General features: G+C 43.4%; 1 protein-coding gene across 6 annotated transcripts in view; it reads right to left on the bottom strand.

The window, feature by feature from the left end:
* MBD5 (methyl-CpG binding domain protein 5) overlaps positions 1-17,528 on the bottom strand; it is a 600,490-nt gene that overhangs the window by 227,008 nt on the left and 355,954 nt on the right. For all 6 annotated transcript variants that reach the window (XM_029605434.1, XM_029605436.1, XM_029605437.1 and 3 more), the window contains one exon: positions 5,915-8,041. In XM_029605434.1, coding sequence (XP_029461294.1) covers positions 5,915-8,041 — 2,127 coding nt within the window. The remainder of the gene's footprint in view (positions 1-5,914; positions 8,042-17,528) is intronic.

The raw sequence follows: 17,528 nt of genomic DNA, 5'->3' as shown, positions 1-17,528 counted from the left end.
AATATAATATTTGTTCAAAACACCAAAAAATGTTTATGGAAAGGGTGAAAAGTTTCATATATTTTTCAGCATCATTACCACCGTGTAATGTACTGCTTTTAATCATTAACAATCCACCTCCTTCCTGATGTTTTTGATTATTTTTATAAGATGTGTGCCAAAGTGATTTTAAAAGGTTTTGCAACTATTTGTTTAACCAATATTATGTCAGTTATCCTTTTAACGGCTAAGAATAGCCGGCTTGTCTTCAGATTTTCCTTACTTCATAACTTGTGGCGAAAGACAGTTCTTATATTCAGTGTAAGAAAACCACCTTATTATGTGATGTTTCTTAGTGCAGTAAATTCCGGCAAAAAACGATTCTTATAATAAATGTAAAGAACCGACTTATCTTAAAGACTGTCTATGTCCACCCGACAAGGCCTTGTTTCAGATCCGGAATGGGTCTTTCCTCAGGAGATGTACATGGTTTACTAGAAAGTCGGATTTACAAGTCCATAAACTTTTTAGCATTTTTTTCAAGTCGTTGGATTTCTCATGTTTTTTCTCTTCGCCTCCTCGATTGAAGATTGCAAGGGTTCCTGTCTTCTCTTAAGAAACGCTCTAAATGTGCACAACTCAGCTGATCCTTTATATACTCCTACTCTTCATTCAAAACCAACCAATCACGCATGCGTAGTTTGCCGTTGACTCCTATTGTCAGACTAATGCATTCCAGTCCAGGTCTTCATTTAAGCCATGCGGCGTTTTGAGTTTTTAAGATGAATATCCAAAACGATTCCCGGTGGTTTAATATATTCAAGCGGTTTCCTCCCCGTGGGGACTCCTTTACTTGATTTATAATGGTCCACTGTAAATATGTAAATTGGTGTTGGAATTGTAGACAGTGGGAGACTATCGGTGCCATGATGGTCTGTGTGTTAAGCCGAGACTTGTGCTCGTTTAAACGCATTCTCATGCTGCGAATCGTTCTGCCTATGTATACTTTTGGACATGGGCAGATGACTGCATACACCACGTGTGTCGAATCGCAATTTGTTTTAAACTTTCGATACACTTTATATTTAGACAGGGGATCCAGCAATTTGTACAATGTGGACATTGTAGAAATTGATACCTGTGAATCTGAATACTGTACTGAGAATTGTAAGTTGACATCAACTGTATTAATCCAATTGCCAAATTGTTTCAACATGTCCTCTGTCCCCTGCCACAATATGAAAATGTCATCTATTAAACGACTCCAACTCACAATATGTTGCCACCACATTGATTTATAAATGTCTTGTTCCTCGAATTGTGCCATATATAAATTGGCCACTGTAGGTGCCAAGGGTGACCACATGGGGACCCCATGTATCTGTTGGAAAACTTCGTCTTCAAAAATGAAATAATTGTTTTGTAAAATTAATTCTGTTAATTGTAATATGAATGTAGATGAAACTCCTTTATCTCGACCTTGAAATTCCATTAAAACTCCATACTTCTAACAGGCCAATGAGAGAAATATCCAAAGGAACGCTACAAGCCCCTCCAACCAAAGCCACACGACTCATCGCATCCAGGGACCGAGCATTTTCGACAGCAGGCCCAGCCATCTGGAACAACCTCCCTGCAGAACTTAGGCTGGAACCTTGCCTGCTAACTTTTAAGAAAAAACTCAAAACGTGGCTGTTCCGCCAAGCCTTCCCAGAACCCTGGGATACACATTAGGCGTTATCTACCCATGATTAATGGATCCTCCCCTCCACTGAATACCTTGACAGCATGGATACCGACTCTAACATGTGGACTATCTCTAGTCTGGACTACCTCTAGTCCGGAATTTGTTTCTCTCCCTTTAACTTAACTTTATATTTCTCTTCTAGCTTCCTAAGCTTCCAAGTTCACAGTCCTCGTTGTAATGTAACTTTGTTTTTTCTTCCTTTATCTAGTTATTTTACCCCTGTTCGATGTAAACCGTCCTGATATGGTATTTTAACCATGAAGGTCGGTATAGAAAAAATGTTAAATAAATAAATAAAATAAATTTATAATGTCCTGGTACTTCCTCCTTTTTGTAGATCAGTGAATGTGCATGTACTAGCTTATCTCGCAAATTGCTCCCTCTAGTTGTCACTATTAATGGGGGATTTTGAAAGATGTCATGTAGCTTTAAAAGATGCCAATGCTGGTGAATTGCTGTTGCTATCACAGATGTTGCTGTGGTTTGCTTAAGTACACAGACCAATTCTGATGTATCCTTTTTGGGTTTATAAGATAATAAGGAGTGTCTGTCTGAGAATTTAGCCCACTTGTATGCTTTCTTTACCACGTGTTTTGGGTAACCTCGTTGAAGGAATCTTTTGCTTAAAATCTCAGCTTGTTTTTCAAACTCCATGGTGTCAGAACAAATGCGTCCAATTCGAAAAAATTGGTTGACTGGCAGCCCACATTTAAATTTATACGGATGGTGGCTGTGAAATCGGAGTAAATTATTATGGTCTGTCTTTTTGCGAAATACTGTTGTATGAAATTGTCCGTTAATTAAATTAACTGACACATCCAGAAAGGATACCTGTGAATCTGAATACTGTACTGAGAATTGTAAGTTGACATCAACTGTATTAATCCAATTGCCAAATTGTTTCAACATGTCCTCTGTCCCCTGCCACAATATGAAAATGTCATCTATTAAACGACTCCAACTCACAATATGTTGCCACCACATTGATTTATAAATGTCTTGTTCCTCGAATTGTGTCATATATAAATTGGCCACTGTAGGTGCCAAGGGTGACCACATGGGGACCCCATGTATCTGTTGGAAAACTTCGTCTTCAAAAATGAAATAATTGTTTTGTAAAATTAATTCTGTTAATTGTAATATGAATGTAGATGAAACCCGTTGATATCCCATTCTGTTCTCTAAAACATGTTGTATCACTTGATACCTTCCACTTGGGGTATATTGGTGTACAGTGCTGAAATGTCCATGGTTATCCAATAATGTACTTGCAGAGTACTGGGTAATTGTTGTAGTTTTTGTAAAAAGTGTGAAGTGTCTTTAACGTATGATTGCATCTATTTCACATATGTTGTAACCACTGATCTACAAAAACTGCCGGTGCTTCCAGCATTTGCCCATGTCCAAAAGTATATATAGGCAGAATGATTCGCCGCATGAGAATGTGTTTAAATGAACACAAGTCTTGGCTTAACACACAGACCATCACGGCACAGATAGTCTTCCACTGTCTATAATTCCAACACCAATTTACATATTTATAGTGGACCATTATAGATCAAGGAAAGGAGTCCCCACGGGGAGGAAACCGTTTGAATATACTAAACCACCGGGAATCGTTTTGGATATTCACCTTAAAAACTCAAAACGCCGCATGGCTTAAATGAAAAGCTGGACTGGAATGCATTAGTCTGACAATAGGAGTCAACAGCAAACTACGCATGAGTGATTGGTTGGTTTTGAATGAAGGGTAGGAGTATATAAAGGATTAGCTGAGTTGTGCACATTTAGAGCGTTTAAGAGAAGACAGGAACCCTTGCAATCTTCAATCGAGGAGGTGAAGAGAAAAAACATGAGTAATCCGACGGCATGAAAAAGCCACAGAAAAAAATCGTTAAAAGTTTATGGACTTGTAAATCCAACTTTCTAGTAAACCAGGTACATCTCCTGAGGAAAGACTCGGTCTGAAACAAGGCCTTGTTGGGTGGACATCGACAGTCTTTAAGATAAGTCGGTTCTTTACATTTATTATAAGAATCGTTTTTAGCCGGAATTTATGGCACTAAGAAACATCATATAATAAGGTGATTTTCTTACATTGAATATAAGGACTGTCTTTCGCCACAAGTTATGAAGTAAGGAAAATCTGAAGACAAGCCTGCTATTCTTAGCTGTTAAAAGGATAACTGACATAATATTGGTTGAACAAATAGTTGCAAAACCTTTTAAAATAAATCACTTTGGCACATGTCTTATAAAAATAATCAAAAACATCAGGAAGGAGGTGGATCGTTAATGATTAAAAGCAGTACATTACATGGTGGTAATGACATTGAAAAATATATGAAACTTTCCACCCTTTCCTTAAAAAAAGTTTTTGGTGTTTTGAATAAATAATATATTTAAATTGATTCGCAATACCACATAAAAGGGAGCAATTTTTCCCCCAGAGTGAGTAACAAATAGAAATACAATAAATAAATTGATATAAGTATCGGATCAATAGGGATATTTCTGGAATTGGGATTTATAAAAAGTTGATGGCACTAGAAACTGAAGTCCACACATTACACACAAAAATTGAGTGTACCGCAGGCAGTAGCAGTGCAAGATTCCCTATAATGTTTTGTGAGGGTGCTTCAGCCCTGATGCTAAACAGTCTATCAGAAAGGACAAAATAACTATTACAGTTTGCATACACATTCAGTTTTTGGCCTTCGCTGAGATGTTGGTTGCCAAGATAAGCACAAATTAGGGTTTTTTTTTTTCATTTTGGTGACATGGACACATGGATTAAAATAATCAACCCATTTCACAGCATGTTCAGCTGTGCCCTCAAAACTAAATTTCTTGGCTTCTCTGTGTTCTCATTAGACTGTATATTTTTCTGTACTGTCTCCTAAATTTCCTTGAAGATTTTTAAAGTTGATATGAGAGAAACTGGGTTCCTCAGAACCAATCACATTAGGTCACCAGTTTAAATACAGTTTGGTTTGTTACTCTTTGAATGAAGCAACAGAAATATAGTACATGCAATCAGATTTAGGATAGTCAACATTCTTTAAAGTAAATATAAAAGGTGGCATAACTGCAGAGATACTATTAAATCCATCTGCTGGTGTACTGGAGAGCAACCGCTTGCTTGTGGCCTTAGATTCCAAGGTCAACTACATTTTATTTCCTACCTTTAGTAACTGAATCATAGTTTTGCAGCCTATTTGTATGCTACGTAATCTACATTCAGAAAAATAAATTCAATCTCTAGTTGGAAAAGTTATCACCATCAAGAATGCAAAATAGGACATTTACATCTGCACCACTTAAAGCTTAACACACAAGAGGCATTTTTGGTATGTATCCCTATTCTGATATAACATATCGCCAATGAAAAAAGCTATAACAAATATATGTCAAGACAGTTGACGAAATCCATTTTATCTTCACCATCAAAGATGATTATTCAAAAGTGTATGCAAATATAATCTTTCTTTTTAGACCAGCTTGCCTTCATTCTATAATTTTTCAGTGATGTTGAATTCCAATGAAAGTGATATCACCAATATGTCAGTGAAATGTTTAACACTAAAGAGTGAAAAAGCTGTACAAAAATGAAAAAAAAAAAGTATAAAAGTATACATGAATTTTTAGAAAAGCATTTCTGGTATAATAAAAACAATGGTGGAGAAATAAATATTAGGAATGACAAAAATTAATTGGGGGTTAAGAAGAGGATATAATTTACAAATGTTTTTCACCTAAAAGTATTCGCTTAACTATTTAATTTTATGTTTTAAGATGCATATAAATAATTTCCTGAAGATAGAATCTTTCAGTATATTGACAAAGGTAGTTAAAAGAAAAACTATGTCCTTTTTCCTTTAAAAAAGAAAAAAAAAAAGGATGCAGCAAGAAACAAAATCTTATTTCTATCACATTTTTTAAACTGAACAAATTATAGACATAAAAATGTGTAACAATGCACTGGGACTCATAAATTCTTAAAAACACAACTACATGCTTTCTTCAGAAAAATTAAATTTTTTTTAAGAAAAATACCAGCATAGTTTATAATGAATAAATAAGAACCAATAAAAGACAAGTACTTTCTTATTAAGTGATTTACATTTAGATAAATTTAAAACTTGCATAAAAACTAATTTTTGCTACCATTTCAAAATATAATCATACCTGTATCAGAACTCGTCTGACTACAGCAGCTAACAATGCTGTTTGGTATCACCGAAGCAGTTGATGTTTGGATTCTTGATAGAGGTGGGTTCGGATGTAATGAGTTTCCTAAAGATATTCCTGAATGAGTGAGCATCCCACAGTTTCCACTAGTTTGCATTTGATTTATTAAGCCTGAAAGCTGGTTGCTTGCAATTGAACTACCACCATGGATAAAGTTTGTATTTGCATTTTGGTGGTGCACATTTTCCCCTCTTAAAGGTAAATTCTGTGCCAATGAATTGTGAACAGTGGCAGAGTTCAGGTTATCTGTAAAATGTAACTGGTTAGCAGAGCAAGACAAAACAGTATCCGAGTTTGCACAACCAGTGGTACTATTGCTACCCATATGAGAGCTTTGACAACTCATGGACTGTAATAATTGTGACATTGAATTTATGGGAAATGAACTTTGCCCTTGTTTCCTTATCAAATCAGGTCCAGATTTAGAGACTCCAGAGCTTTCCATCTGAGACTGTCTAAGCAAGCTCAATACTGTGGTTGTTGGTGGTTTCCTTTTTCTTAAAGGGTCTTTTTGCTGAGACATAAGTTTATCTCGTAGTGCTGCTCGACCACTTTGCCCTTCACTAGTTGGTAGAAGTATATTGGTAGTAGGAGGAAACATGGTATTTAAAGTGCTATGACCTTCATTGTTGTTACCACTGGCAACAAATCCAGAATTGTTAGTGCTGCTATTGTTGTTACCAGCAAGTTTGTTTTGATTTGCTAGCTGTGCTTTGGCTGCTGCTGAGAGTAAACTACTTGCTGGAAAAGAGGCAGCATTGTGCTGGTTCAAGATCTGATTTAAAGGCATTCCCAGCAAACCTGGCTGACTTTTTAAAGGGCCACTGCCACCAGACACAGATGGGAAAACTGAATTGCATGGAGGATTCAATACATTATTCATTCCAGCTATCAGTGGATTTGGGATGTCTTTGTATTGATGAAGTCCATCAGGCTTAGTTGAAGGGCTTGATGGCATTGATGATCTTGGAGATCCTATAGCTGACCGCGGTGACCTGGGAGGAACTTTAATACCACTACAACTGGATTGTGGCCCTAACTGAGGCACGATAAAACTTCCATGATCTGATGATGTGGAAGATGAGCGTGATCTTTGGGGAGATGCCTCAATCCTTCCAATTCCAGATCCCATCATATGCACTGGGGATGTTACAGGCGAAGGAGACAGGGATGTGGAAGCCAAATGCTGGACTCTTTGTACATGACTCCCATGATTCATGTGGCCAGGTTTAACTATTGGCAAAGGGAGATTACTTGGCAAAGGGACCACAGCAGGTGGCATGCTTACATTCATCACGGGTACCTGAGAGTGAACATTTGAATGGAAACCAGCTGGATTGATGATAACAGGATTCTGATTCACTGGTTTACTAGGTATGGGGTCAAGAATGCCAAGTGGATCTTTTTCTGATGTTAATAACTTTTTCTGAAGAGCACAAGATGGAGGAGGAGGTGGGCCTTGTGATGGTTTATGGTGAAACATTGTTCGTGGTATTTCCATATTTGTTGAATAATTACACATGGGTTTTTTTAGCACTGGACTTTTTGTAGTCAAGGTTGGGGAAAGAGGTATATTAGTCCTTCCAGCCATTGCACAAGATGACTGCACAGGTGAACCATGTAGCACTACACCAGGTGGAGACAGAGGTGTTCTGCTCATGTGAATAGGACTAGAATTAGGTGCTCCATGAAAATTGGGATTATTCCTTGTGAAAACATCAGGACTTCCAAGTGGATCAGTCCTAGGAGATATTGAACCATCACCATAGATTTGTGATCCTGATGAAGCTGGACTGGGCATTCCACCATGATTCCCACGATACGGAGATTTCTGCCCATGTTCATTGCTGCCCAATCTCTGCCTGGGATAATTAGAATGAAGTTCTTGTTGCTGACTCCCAGTCTGTTCTTGCACATAAAGCCTACCCATGGCATTTGATGCCCCCATCATTAATTTAAATGGATTCTTACATTCTGGCAGCACAGAATTTGTAATTCCTTCGTGTGATTTATTCCTCACTGATCTTGGAGTTGCTGCTCGCGTAGGTACCACTGGAGTTGCACCTATTATTACAAAAATAAGCTGTTGAGAATGTAAAACATCTATAGAGTTTTCATATTCAAATCTATACAAATACATTTGATAGGTCATTAAACAAAAGCCTTCTTCCCTACTTTGTAGACAATAAAGATATTTTAACAGGAAAGTGTGATAATTCCAGTATCCAGAATTCTTCCTATCTTAACCCTACTTTAGTATAGTGGGCTGGAACATAAATAACTGATTCTATTCTTCATCCTTATCATAGCTGTATTATTAATGCCTATAAACCAATTTCCCTTGTTATCCAAATAAAACAAAACATTAAAAAGTTTCAAAATTAAAAAAATATATATGCTTACTTCTTTCAATTTATCTGCCTTAATCTTCTTATTAATCCCTTTCATTCAATTCTTACCAAAAATCTATTAAGTACACTTCCATTTATTTCTCATATCCTCTTTCAAATATGAAAAGTATTTAACTCAATATTCCTTTATGATTAAGTCTCAGAATGTATTAATTTCTGGAAAAAAATCATTGACTAACATGCGGGCACTTTAGACTGTTAATCTAAATAAGAAATTACAACATTTATATATATTATTTGTATGTGATTTCTGCTTCAAACTGACAATTATATTTTTGGACAATTTTAAAAATTAAATAGGTAAAAACAAATTTAAAATTATTACATGCAACCAACAAAATCAAACTTAAAATGTAATATCCCCTGTTGGTACTACATAAGTCATATACAAGTTCTCCATAGTTCATCAATTTACACAAAAGAACTTGCCATTGCATCTCTCATAGCTCACGTACCCTAATCAATTCATTCATCACTACATATTTCAACAATATCAACCTACTACACGTCCTGATAAGTACTGAAAATCACAATTCTACATTAGTTATTCAGCAGCTTGAGAGGTATAAATTGAATCATTTAAAAATTCTGATTTAATTATATGCTCCTGATAAAAAACCAAAGATTGCATTAAGAGGCCAATATTCAGCGCCACTTCGTCAGATAAGTTTAGACTTATCCGGCTAAGTGGCCCATTTCAATATTCGGCCATATTCAGAGGCCTTCACTTATCTGGATAACGTTTTATCGAGCTAAAATGTTATTTGGAGAAGTGAGGGGTGGGACAGAGGCATTTTAGGGTGGTGCTACTTATCCAGCTAACTTTGGGTAAATGTCAATATACAGCCTTATCTAGCTAAGGCCTGGATTTATCAAAATGCACTAAATATCGCATGTGATAGGAAAAGAGGTGTGTTTTATGGTACGAGGCAGTTTATCGCAATTTGCACTAATACCTATGCGAAGCACTATCTTAGCACAAATTATGATAAATTTTTTCACACTTTGCAATAAGTGCCAGAATGGGAGGGGGAGGGGGAGGGGGAGAGAGAGAGCAAGAGAGAGAGACTGCCTAGCCATAATGCCCGCACACTAGACAGGTATTTATATCTCTATTGGAGGCCCATCTAGTAACTCGAGGTGAGGTTTAGGTATTAGTGTAGGGGTTAGGGGCCACTTTGACATTCAAAGTAACATGTACGAACAGAACAGTGCTCTCTTGTGAAGATTTGATGACCTTCGGAGTGAGGAAACTCACCCAAAGATGAGATTTGTGCAATGTTCTCTCAACCTAGCTTGATAGACTCTCCACCTGGGCATGTGCGAAAACATTGCAACATGCAATAAAGCCATATCGCACGGCTTTAACGCAAATTTTAACTACACCTTTTTCATTTGAGTAAAGCCGTGCGATATGGCTTCGCTAAACTGTGAGCCCAACCCACTTGGCCAAAAATCCCCCCCTTTTTCTCATTTGCATCGCACCAAGCGTTATGGTGCTTTGGTACGTGCTAATGGCCTTTTCGCACGCAAAAAATGCCTTTAATGCATGCAAAAACGTCATATAGCATTTTGATAAATGACCCCCTAAGTTAGGTGGATATGCCAGAAAGCAGAGTTGCTTACCTGTAACAGGTGCTCTCCCTGGACAGCAGGATGTTAGTCCTCACAGATGGGTGACATCATCAGATGGAGCCCTCTCACGGAACACTTGTCAAAGTTTCTAGAACTTTAATGGCACACTGAGCATGCCCAGCATGCCACCAACCCCGTGGCCACATGGGGTCCCCCTTTAGTCTCGTTTCACAGCAGAAAAGTGCGAGCGAAAAATAAAACAAAACGTAGGCGAGCCCAACTCCATGGGGTGGCGGGCGGGTTTCGTGAGGACTAACATCCTGCTGTCCTGGGAGAACACCTGTTACAGGTATGCAACTCTGCTTTCAAGGACAAGCAGGATGGTAGTCCTCACAGACTGGTGAATAGCAAGCTGCAGGCTGCTCCTAGAACACCCTGGGACAACAGACATCCAATAATGTGCAACAAGCACAACAGGACTGCTGTTGGCAGCATCGGGGGCAGCCTGAACCTCATACTGGGCCCTAGGTAGGAAGAGTTGGGTTCTTACGCTGGAAACAGATTATGGAGGACAGACTGGCCAAAGACACTGTCCTGCCTACCATCCTTATCCAGACAGTAATGGGCTGCGAAGGTTGCAGCCTTGTAGATTTCGGCAATAGGGACTGCCCGAAAGTGTGCTACTGATGCTGCCATGGCCCTCACTGAGTGCGCTTTTACTCGGCCCTCGAGCGGAAGTCTTGCTTGCTGGTAGCAGAAAGCAATACAGTCCGCTAAGCAATTAGATAGGGTCTGCTTGCCCACTGCATCTCCAAGCCTATTTTTGTCAAAAGAAGCAAATAGTTTCGTGGACTGTCTGTGGGCTGCGGTGTGCTCTAAATAAAAGGCGAGAGCACGCTTACAGTCTAAGGTATGCAGAGCCTGCTCACCTGGGTGAGAGTGTGGTCTTGGGAAAAAGGTGGGCAACACAATGGACCGATTCAGGTGAATGTCAGTCACTACTGTATGCAGGAACTTAGGGTGAGTGTGCAGCACCACCCTGTCATGGAAGAACCTCGTGTAAGGTGGATAGATCACCAGGGCCTGCAGCTCACTGACTCTGCGAGCAGAAGTAACCGCCACTAGGAATATGACCTTCCAGGTGAGGTGCTTCAACTCGCAGGAGATCAAACGGAGGCCGCATGAGCCACGCCAGCACTATGTTGATGTTCCAGACCACAACAGGGGGACGTAGTGGAGGCTTCAGTTGTAGTAAGCCTCTCAAGAAGCGCCCCACTAAGGGCTGCACCAAAACTGGAGTGTCACCCACTCCGCGATGGTAGGAGCTGATGGCACTCAGATGTACCTGGATTGAGGGAGTCTGTAGACTCCAAGAGGCACCAGAGGTAGTCCAAAAGCCTAGGCATGGGGCAAGAGAAGGTGGGGTCAGGACCTTCCTGCGTGCACCAAGACGAGAACATTCTCCACTTCGCGTGGTACGACTTCAGTATGGAAGGCTTACGCGAAGCTACTAGGACTTGTGAGATAATATCAGAAAGGTCGAGGGACCATAGTTTTAGCCTTTCAACATCCAGGCCGTTAGGGACAGCGACTGAAGGTTTGGGTGGCGTAACCTGCCCTGATCCTGCGTGATGAGGTCAGGCGAGATGCCCAGGCGAATGGGCTCCTGGACAGAGAGGTTGCGGAGAATGAGAAACCAGACCTGATGCGGCCAATGTGGGGCTATGAGGTTCACGGAGCCTCAGTCTTGCTGTAGCTTCACAAGAGTCTTGCCTATTAGCGGAATTGGAGGGTATGCATATAGGAGGCCCGCACTCGAGGAGTGGGTGAAGGCATCCATGGCTGGTCTCTTTTGGTCCCTGTGTAGGGAGCAGAATCGCTCCACCTTGTGGTTCTGCGAGGACGCAAAGAGATCTACGTCCAGCTGACCCCACCGGCAGAAGATCCTGTCCGCTACACAGGGGTTCAGGGACCACTTGTGGGGCTGGAATGTCTGGCTGAGGCGGTCCACTACTACATTCTCAGTGCGCGCCAGGTAGATGGCCCTCAGGAGCATGGAACGCGACAGGGCCCAGGCCCATATCTGCGCAGCCTCTTGGCAGAGGAGATAAGAGCCTGTGCCTCCCTGTTTGTTCACATACCATATAGCTACCTGGTTGTCCGTCTGGATCAAGACAACTTTGTTGGACAGGCAGTCCTGGAATGCGTAGAGTTCATACCACAACACCCGGAGTTCTAGGAGGTTTATCTGGCAGGCTGCTTTGGCTCTCGACGACATACCTTGTGTGTGTAGGCCGCTGATATGGGATCCCCAGCCTAGGTTGGAGGCGTCCGTTGTCAAGGTTACCTGAGCAGCCAGGGGCTGAAAGGGAAGTCCCTTTCTCAAGTTGGATTCCTGCACCTACCAGGCAAGGGAGAGCTGGAGTGGTTTGGTTATCTGGACCATTGCTGAGAGTTTCTGAGTGACTTGGTGCCACTGAGACTGCAGGGTCCATTGTGTGACCCTCATGGCTAGGCAGGCCATTGGGGTGACGTGCACGATGCCATGTGACCCAGCAACTTCAGGCACATGTGGGTCGAGGCCGTCTGCCAGTAACAGATGGAACCGTCCAGCCTGGCCAGGGTGGCTATGTGTTTGTTGGGAAGGAATGCCTTGGCTACCGTGGTATCCTGGTCTGCTCCGATGAAAGTCAGTTGCTGGGACGGAGTCAGCTGGGATTTCGGGTATTTCACAAGGAAACCCAGTGACTGGAAGAGGCTTAATATCACGTTGAGGGACTGAAGAGCTCCCTCTTTTGACAAACTCTTGATGAATCAATCGTCCACATATGGGAACACATGCTCCCTGTTCCAGCTCAAATGTGCTCCCACCACTGCCAGGCACTTTGTGAAGACCCAGGACGTGAAGGCTAGCCCGAAGGGGCGAGCCCTGTACTGGAAATGTTGATGGCCTACTGTGAAGTGCAGATATTTGTGATGAGGTGGAAAAATCGCAATGTGCGCATAGGCGTCCTGTAGATCCAGACAGCAGAGCCATTCCCCTTGATTCAGAAGCGGAAACAGGGTGCCCAATGATATCATTCTGAACCGTTCTCTGCTAGGGACCTGTTTAAGGCTCGAAGATCGAGGATGGGACAGAGGCTGCCTGTTCTCTTTGGGTTGAGAAAATACCAGGAGTAGAACCCTTTTCCCCGCTGAGCCCAGGGAACAGATTCCACAGCTCTGGACTATAGCAGGGCTGAGAGTTCTAACTCGAGAGTTGATGCGTGTTCCACAAGGCTCCATGCCGGGGAGGGTGGGGAGTCTGGAGAAACAGTGAGGAGATTCAGGTGGTAACCGTATGCTATGATGGATAATACCCATCGGTTGGTAGTAATGGGGAACCAATTGAAGACAAAATGGCAGAGATGACCTCCCAAAGGTGGGTTGGATGGTGCGGGCAAAGGGAACTGGTTTCTGCTCTCTGGATGCCAGTCAAAAGCCAGCTGCAGGACTAGGCTGGGGGGGCTGGCTAAGCTCTAGAAGCTCTTTGTTGGCGAGGGTGGCCTCTTTGGGAGGACCGAGCAGTACGAGCACGGGAGGCCGGAGGATAGTATCTATGTTGCTTGTAAAACTGTTTCCTGGTATCCCTATGTAAATCTCTATAGGTCGCTGAAGAGGCATCAAAGATGGTAATTGATAGCTGACACAGGGTGTCATGGTGGTCTTTGAGTTGGGCCACTGCGTCTCGGATTTTGTCCCCAAACAGGTTGTCTCCTGTACTTGGGAGGTTAGCCAATTTTTCTTGGACCTCCAGATGAAGGTCGGAGGCTTTTAGCCAGGCCCAGTGTCTGGCACTAATGCCTGCCACTGAGACCCTTGACGCTGTTTCAAAAACGTCATAGGCCGCACTCACTTCATGTTTTCCAACCTCCAGTCCTTTCTGGAGGATGGATTCTAGGCCCTCCTGAAATTGGTGTGGCAGGGTCTTCGTGAACTCCTGGACTTGTTTCCACAGGTTCCTATATAATTGGTATGCTGCTATGCGAGAGATAAGCAGGGATCCCTGGAAAACCCTTCGACCCAGGGCGTCTAAGGCTCTCTGGTCTTTTCCTGGAGGGGCAGACGAGTGAGAGCGGGTCCTTTTCGCCTTTTTCTGGGCTGATTCAACTACCACTGACTGGTGTGACAACTGGCTCTTCTGAAAGCCTAGGGCCTGTTGTACTAGGTAGGTGTATTCGTTTTCCTATTTACCAGAGGCACAGTACCTGGATGTTCCCAGAGATGGTGAAGGAGGTCCAGAAGAACCTCATGTACTGGGTTCAGCCATCACCTCTTTAGGAGCGTCCACAAACTGTAGAACCTGCAACATCTTGTGGTGGGCATCCTCTTCTGTTGAAAGTTGGAAGGGAATAGTTTCCGCCATCTCCCGGACAAAACTCACGAAGGAGAGATCCTCCAGAGGTGAGAACCATCTCTCTTCTGGGGGGAAGGCTCTGACAGAAGGTCCTCGGAGGCCTCTGAGGAATATTCAGAGGAGGCGTCCTCCCATGGGTCATAAGGGGCCTCTTCCTCACCAGCAAACTGCCTGGGTTGAGGAGGGAGGATAAAAACCAGAGTATGGGGCACGGGCACCAATCAGTGAGGTGGAACTGACAGCGGTGGTGCTGGCACCGAGGGCACCGGGACCTGCGATGGACGTCGGGGCACCGGGAGGCCCGATAGCCTGGGGATGAGATCCGGCATCGGCGGTTCCATCCGTGGAGATGGGCGAGGAGCCGCATCTTCCTCCTCCAAGGAGCACAGAATCGGAATTGAGATGGGAGGAGGCACCAGTGGTTAGCAGGGCACTGAGGGGCCCGCCGGCATGGGCTGCGTTGGCAAGGCACCGAGCAGCACGTCCAGCCTTTCCAGTACAGGCACCAACATGGAGGGCACCGGATCCGATGCTGGTATGGGGGCCAGCGTTGGTGGCGGCTGGAGACCTCAAAGAGCATTAAGCACTGCCTGTTGGATCATGAGGTCCAACTCCTCTCGGAATGAGAGTACGGACAAAACCCGACCCTGGAGTATGGAGCGTCCACGGGGGTCAGAGGAGGCTCGGTGCCCGGCACCGATATCGGTGGGGAACGCCCTGGGCTCATGGGACTAGAGGACGAAGGGGCCTCCTCTTCCTGGGGCCTCTTCGGAGGGAGTTTGGCCTAGGCCGCTCCGGTGTCTTGTGCCAGCACCGATCGGTGATGACTGTCTGTGCTGATGTCGATGCTTCCCATGGTGCTCGGCTCGGTTCTTCTCCGACGCTAAGGAAGATGATGCAGAAGTCTTCGACTGAATCAATGCTGGGCGGTCTCCTGCTCCTCGATCCTCTCGGCAGGGCTTCGATGGGGAAGGTCCCCAGTCAGTTTAATCCCCATGACTCGATGCACCCGGCACTGGAGTCGATGGAGCAGATTGCTTGGAACCAAACAAGTGCTCCATCTTGTCCAGGCGGGCATGCCAGCCTTTAGGGTTCATCTGAGCACAGCCGGATGTCGTGGGAAGGCCCGAGACACAGGACGCAGACATCGTGTGGGTCTGTTAAGAACATAGTCCGTGGACACTCAGGGCACTTCTGAAAACTGTCACCATGATAAAAAAAGAGGCGGTGTGCGATCGGAGGCCGTTGGCCACCGGGAGGTAGACAGCCGAGAACCAACTGCAAGAGCGCGAAACTGACTTACCAAATGCCAGAGGAATCTATGTACGATGGGGCCCCTGGGAAAAATTTGAAGAAAAACTTCGAGTTGTTCGAGGTAAAGCGAGGTAACAAAACATTTTTCAGATATATCAGAGAAAGGAGAAAAGTCCAAAATGGTATAGTGAAACTGAAAGGTGAAAAGGATCAAAGTGTGGAGAGAGACGAAAAAATGGCAGAAATATTAAATTAATACTTCACTTTGGTGTTCACTAAAGAGGACCCTGGAGAAGGACCATCGCTAGTTAACAAGAAACTGGAGGGGAGTGGAGTAGATGAAACTCCGTTACAGGAGAGAATGTATGGGAAGAACTAGGAAAACTGAAAGTGGACAAAGCCATGGGGCCTGATGAGGTTCATCCTAGGATACTGAGCGAGCTCAGAGTTGTGCTAGCGGGTCCGCTGCATGACCTGTTCAATAGATCCCTAGAAATGGAAGTGGTGCTGAGTGATTGGAGAAGAGCGGCGGTGGTCCTGCTTCACACGAGTGGGAGCAGAGAGAAGGCTGGAAAATACAAGCTGGTTAGCCTCATCTCGGTGGTGGGAAAAGTAATGGAGTCGCTGCTGAAAGAAAGAATAGTGAACTATCTATAGTCAGAAGAATTGCTGGACCAGAAGCAGCATGGATTCACCAGGGAAAGGTCCTGTCAGACAAATCTGATTGACTTTTTTGATTGGGTGACCAGGAAGAGCGCTCAATGTCATCTACTTGGATTTCAGTAAAGCTTTTGATACGGTCCTGCACAGGAGGCTTGTGAATAAAATGAGAAGCTTAGGAGTGAGTGCCAAGGTGGTGGCCTGGATTGCAAACTGGTTGACGGACAGAAGACAATGTGTGATGGTAAATGGAACTTATTTTGAAGAGAGAGCGGTGTTAAGTGGAGTGCCAGAAGGATCACTGTTGGGACTGGTCCTGTTCAATATCTTTGGGAGCGACATTGCGGGTGGGATAGAAGGTAAGGTTTGTCTTTTTGCGGATGATACTGAGATCTGCAACAGAGTGGACACGCCAGAAGGAGTGGAGAGAATGAGTTGGGATTTATGGAAGCTGGAAGAGTGGTCGAAGATATGGCAGCTGAGATTCAATGTCAAGAAGTGCAGAGTCATGCATATCATTATTATTATTTATTGATTTTTATATACCGTCGTTCATGTATTCACTTCACATTGGTTTACAGTGTGGAAATGTGAAAGAACTGTATTTGATGGGGGGTGAAGGGCTGATGTGAACGGAGCAGGAAAGAGACCTTGGGATGTTGGCGAAATTGGCGAAACAATGTGAGAAGGCAATAGCTAATGCCAGAAGAATGCTGGGCTGCATAGAGAGAGGAATATCTAGTACAGGGCCTTGGTGAGGCCTCACGTGAAGTACTGTGTTCAGTTCTGGAGACCGTATCTCCAAAGGGACAAAGACAGGATGGAGGTGGTCCAGAGAAGGATGACCAAAAAGGTGAATGGTCTTCATAAAATGACTTATGAGGAGAGATTGAAGAACCTAAATATGTATACCCTGGAGGAGAGGAGGAGCAGGGGTGATATGATACAGACTTTCAGATGCTTGAAAGGTTTTAATGATCCATGGTCAACAACAAACCTTTTCCGCTGGAAAAAAAATCAGTAGAATAGGGATCCATGATTTGAAACTCCAGGGCGGAAGACTCAGAACCAATGTCAGGAAGTATTTCTTCACAGAGAGGGTGGTGGAATGCCCTTCCGGAGGAAGTGGTGAAGACAAACTGTGAAGGATTTCAAATTGGCATGGGATAAACACTGTGGATCCTTAAAGATTAGAAGATAGGAATGAAGAGAAGAGCCATGGGGGTGGCCTGCTGGAACGGTGGCTACTACCTAG

Source organism: Rhinatrema bivittatum, chromosome 6 (assembly GCF_901001135.1).
Source record: "Rhinatrema bivittatum chromosome 6, aRhiBiv1.1, whole genome shotgun sequence".
NCBI classification, from domain to species: domain Eukaryota; kingdom Metazoa; phylum Chordata; class Amphibia; order Gymnophiona; family Rhinatrematidae; genus Rhinatrema; species Rhinatrema bivittatum.
The sequence above is the reverse complement of the archived record's forward strand: the minus strand, read 5'-3'. Positions and strand labels throughout refer to the sequence as shown.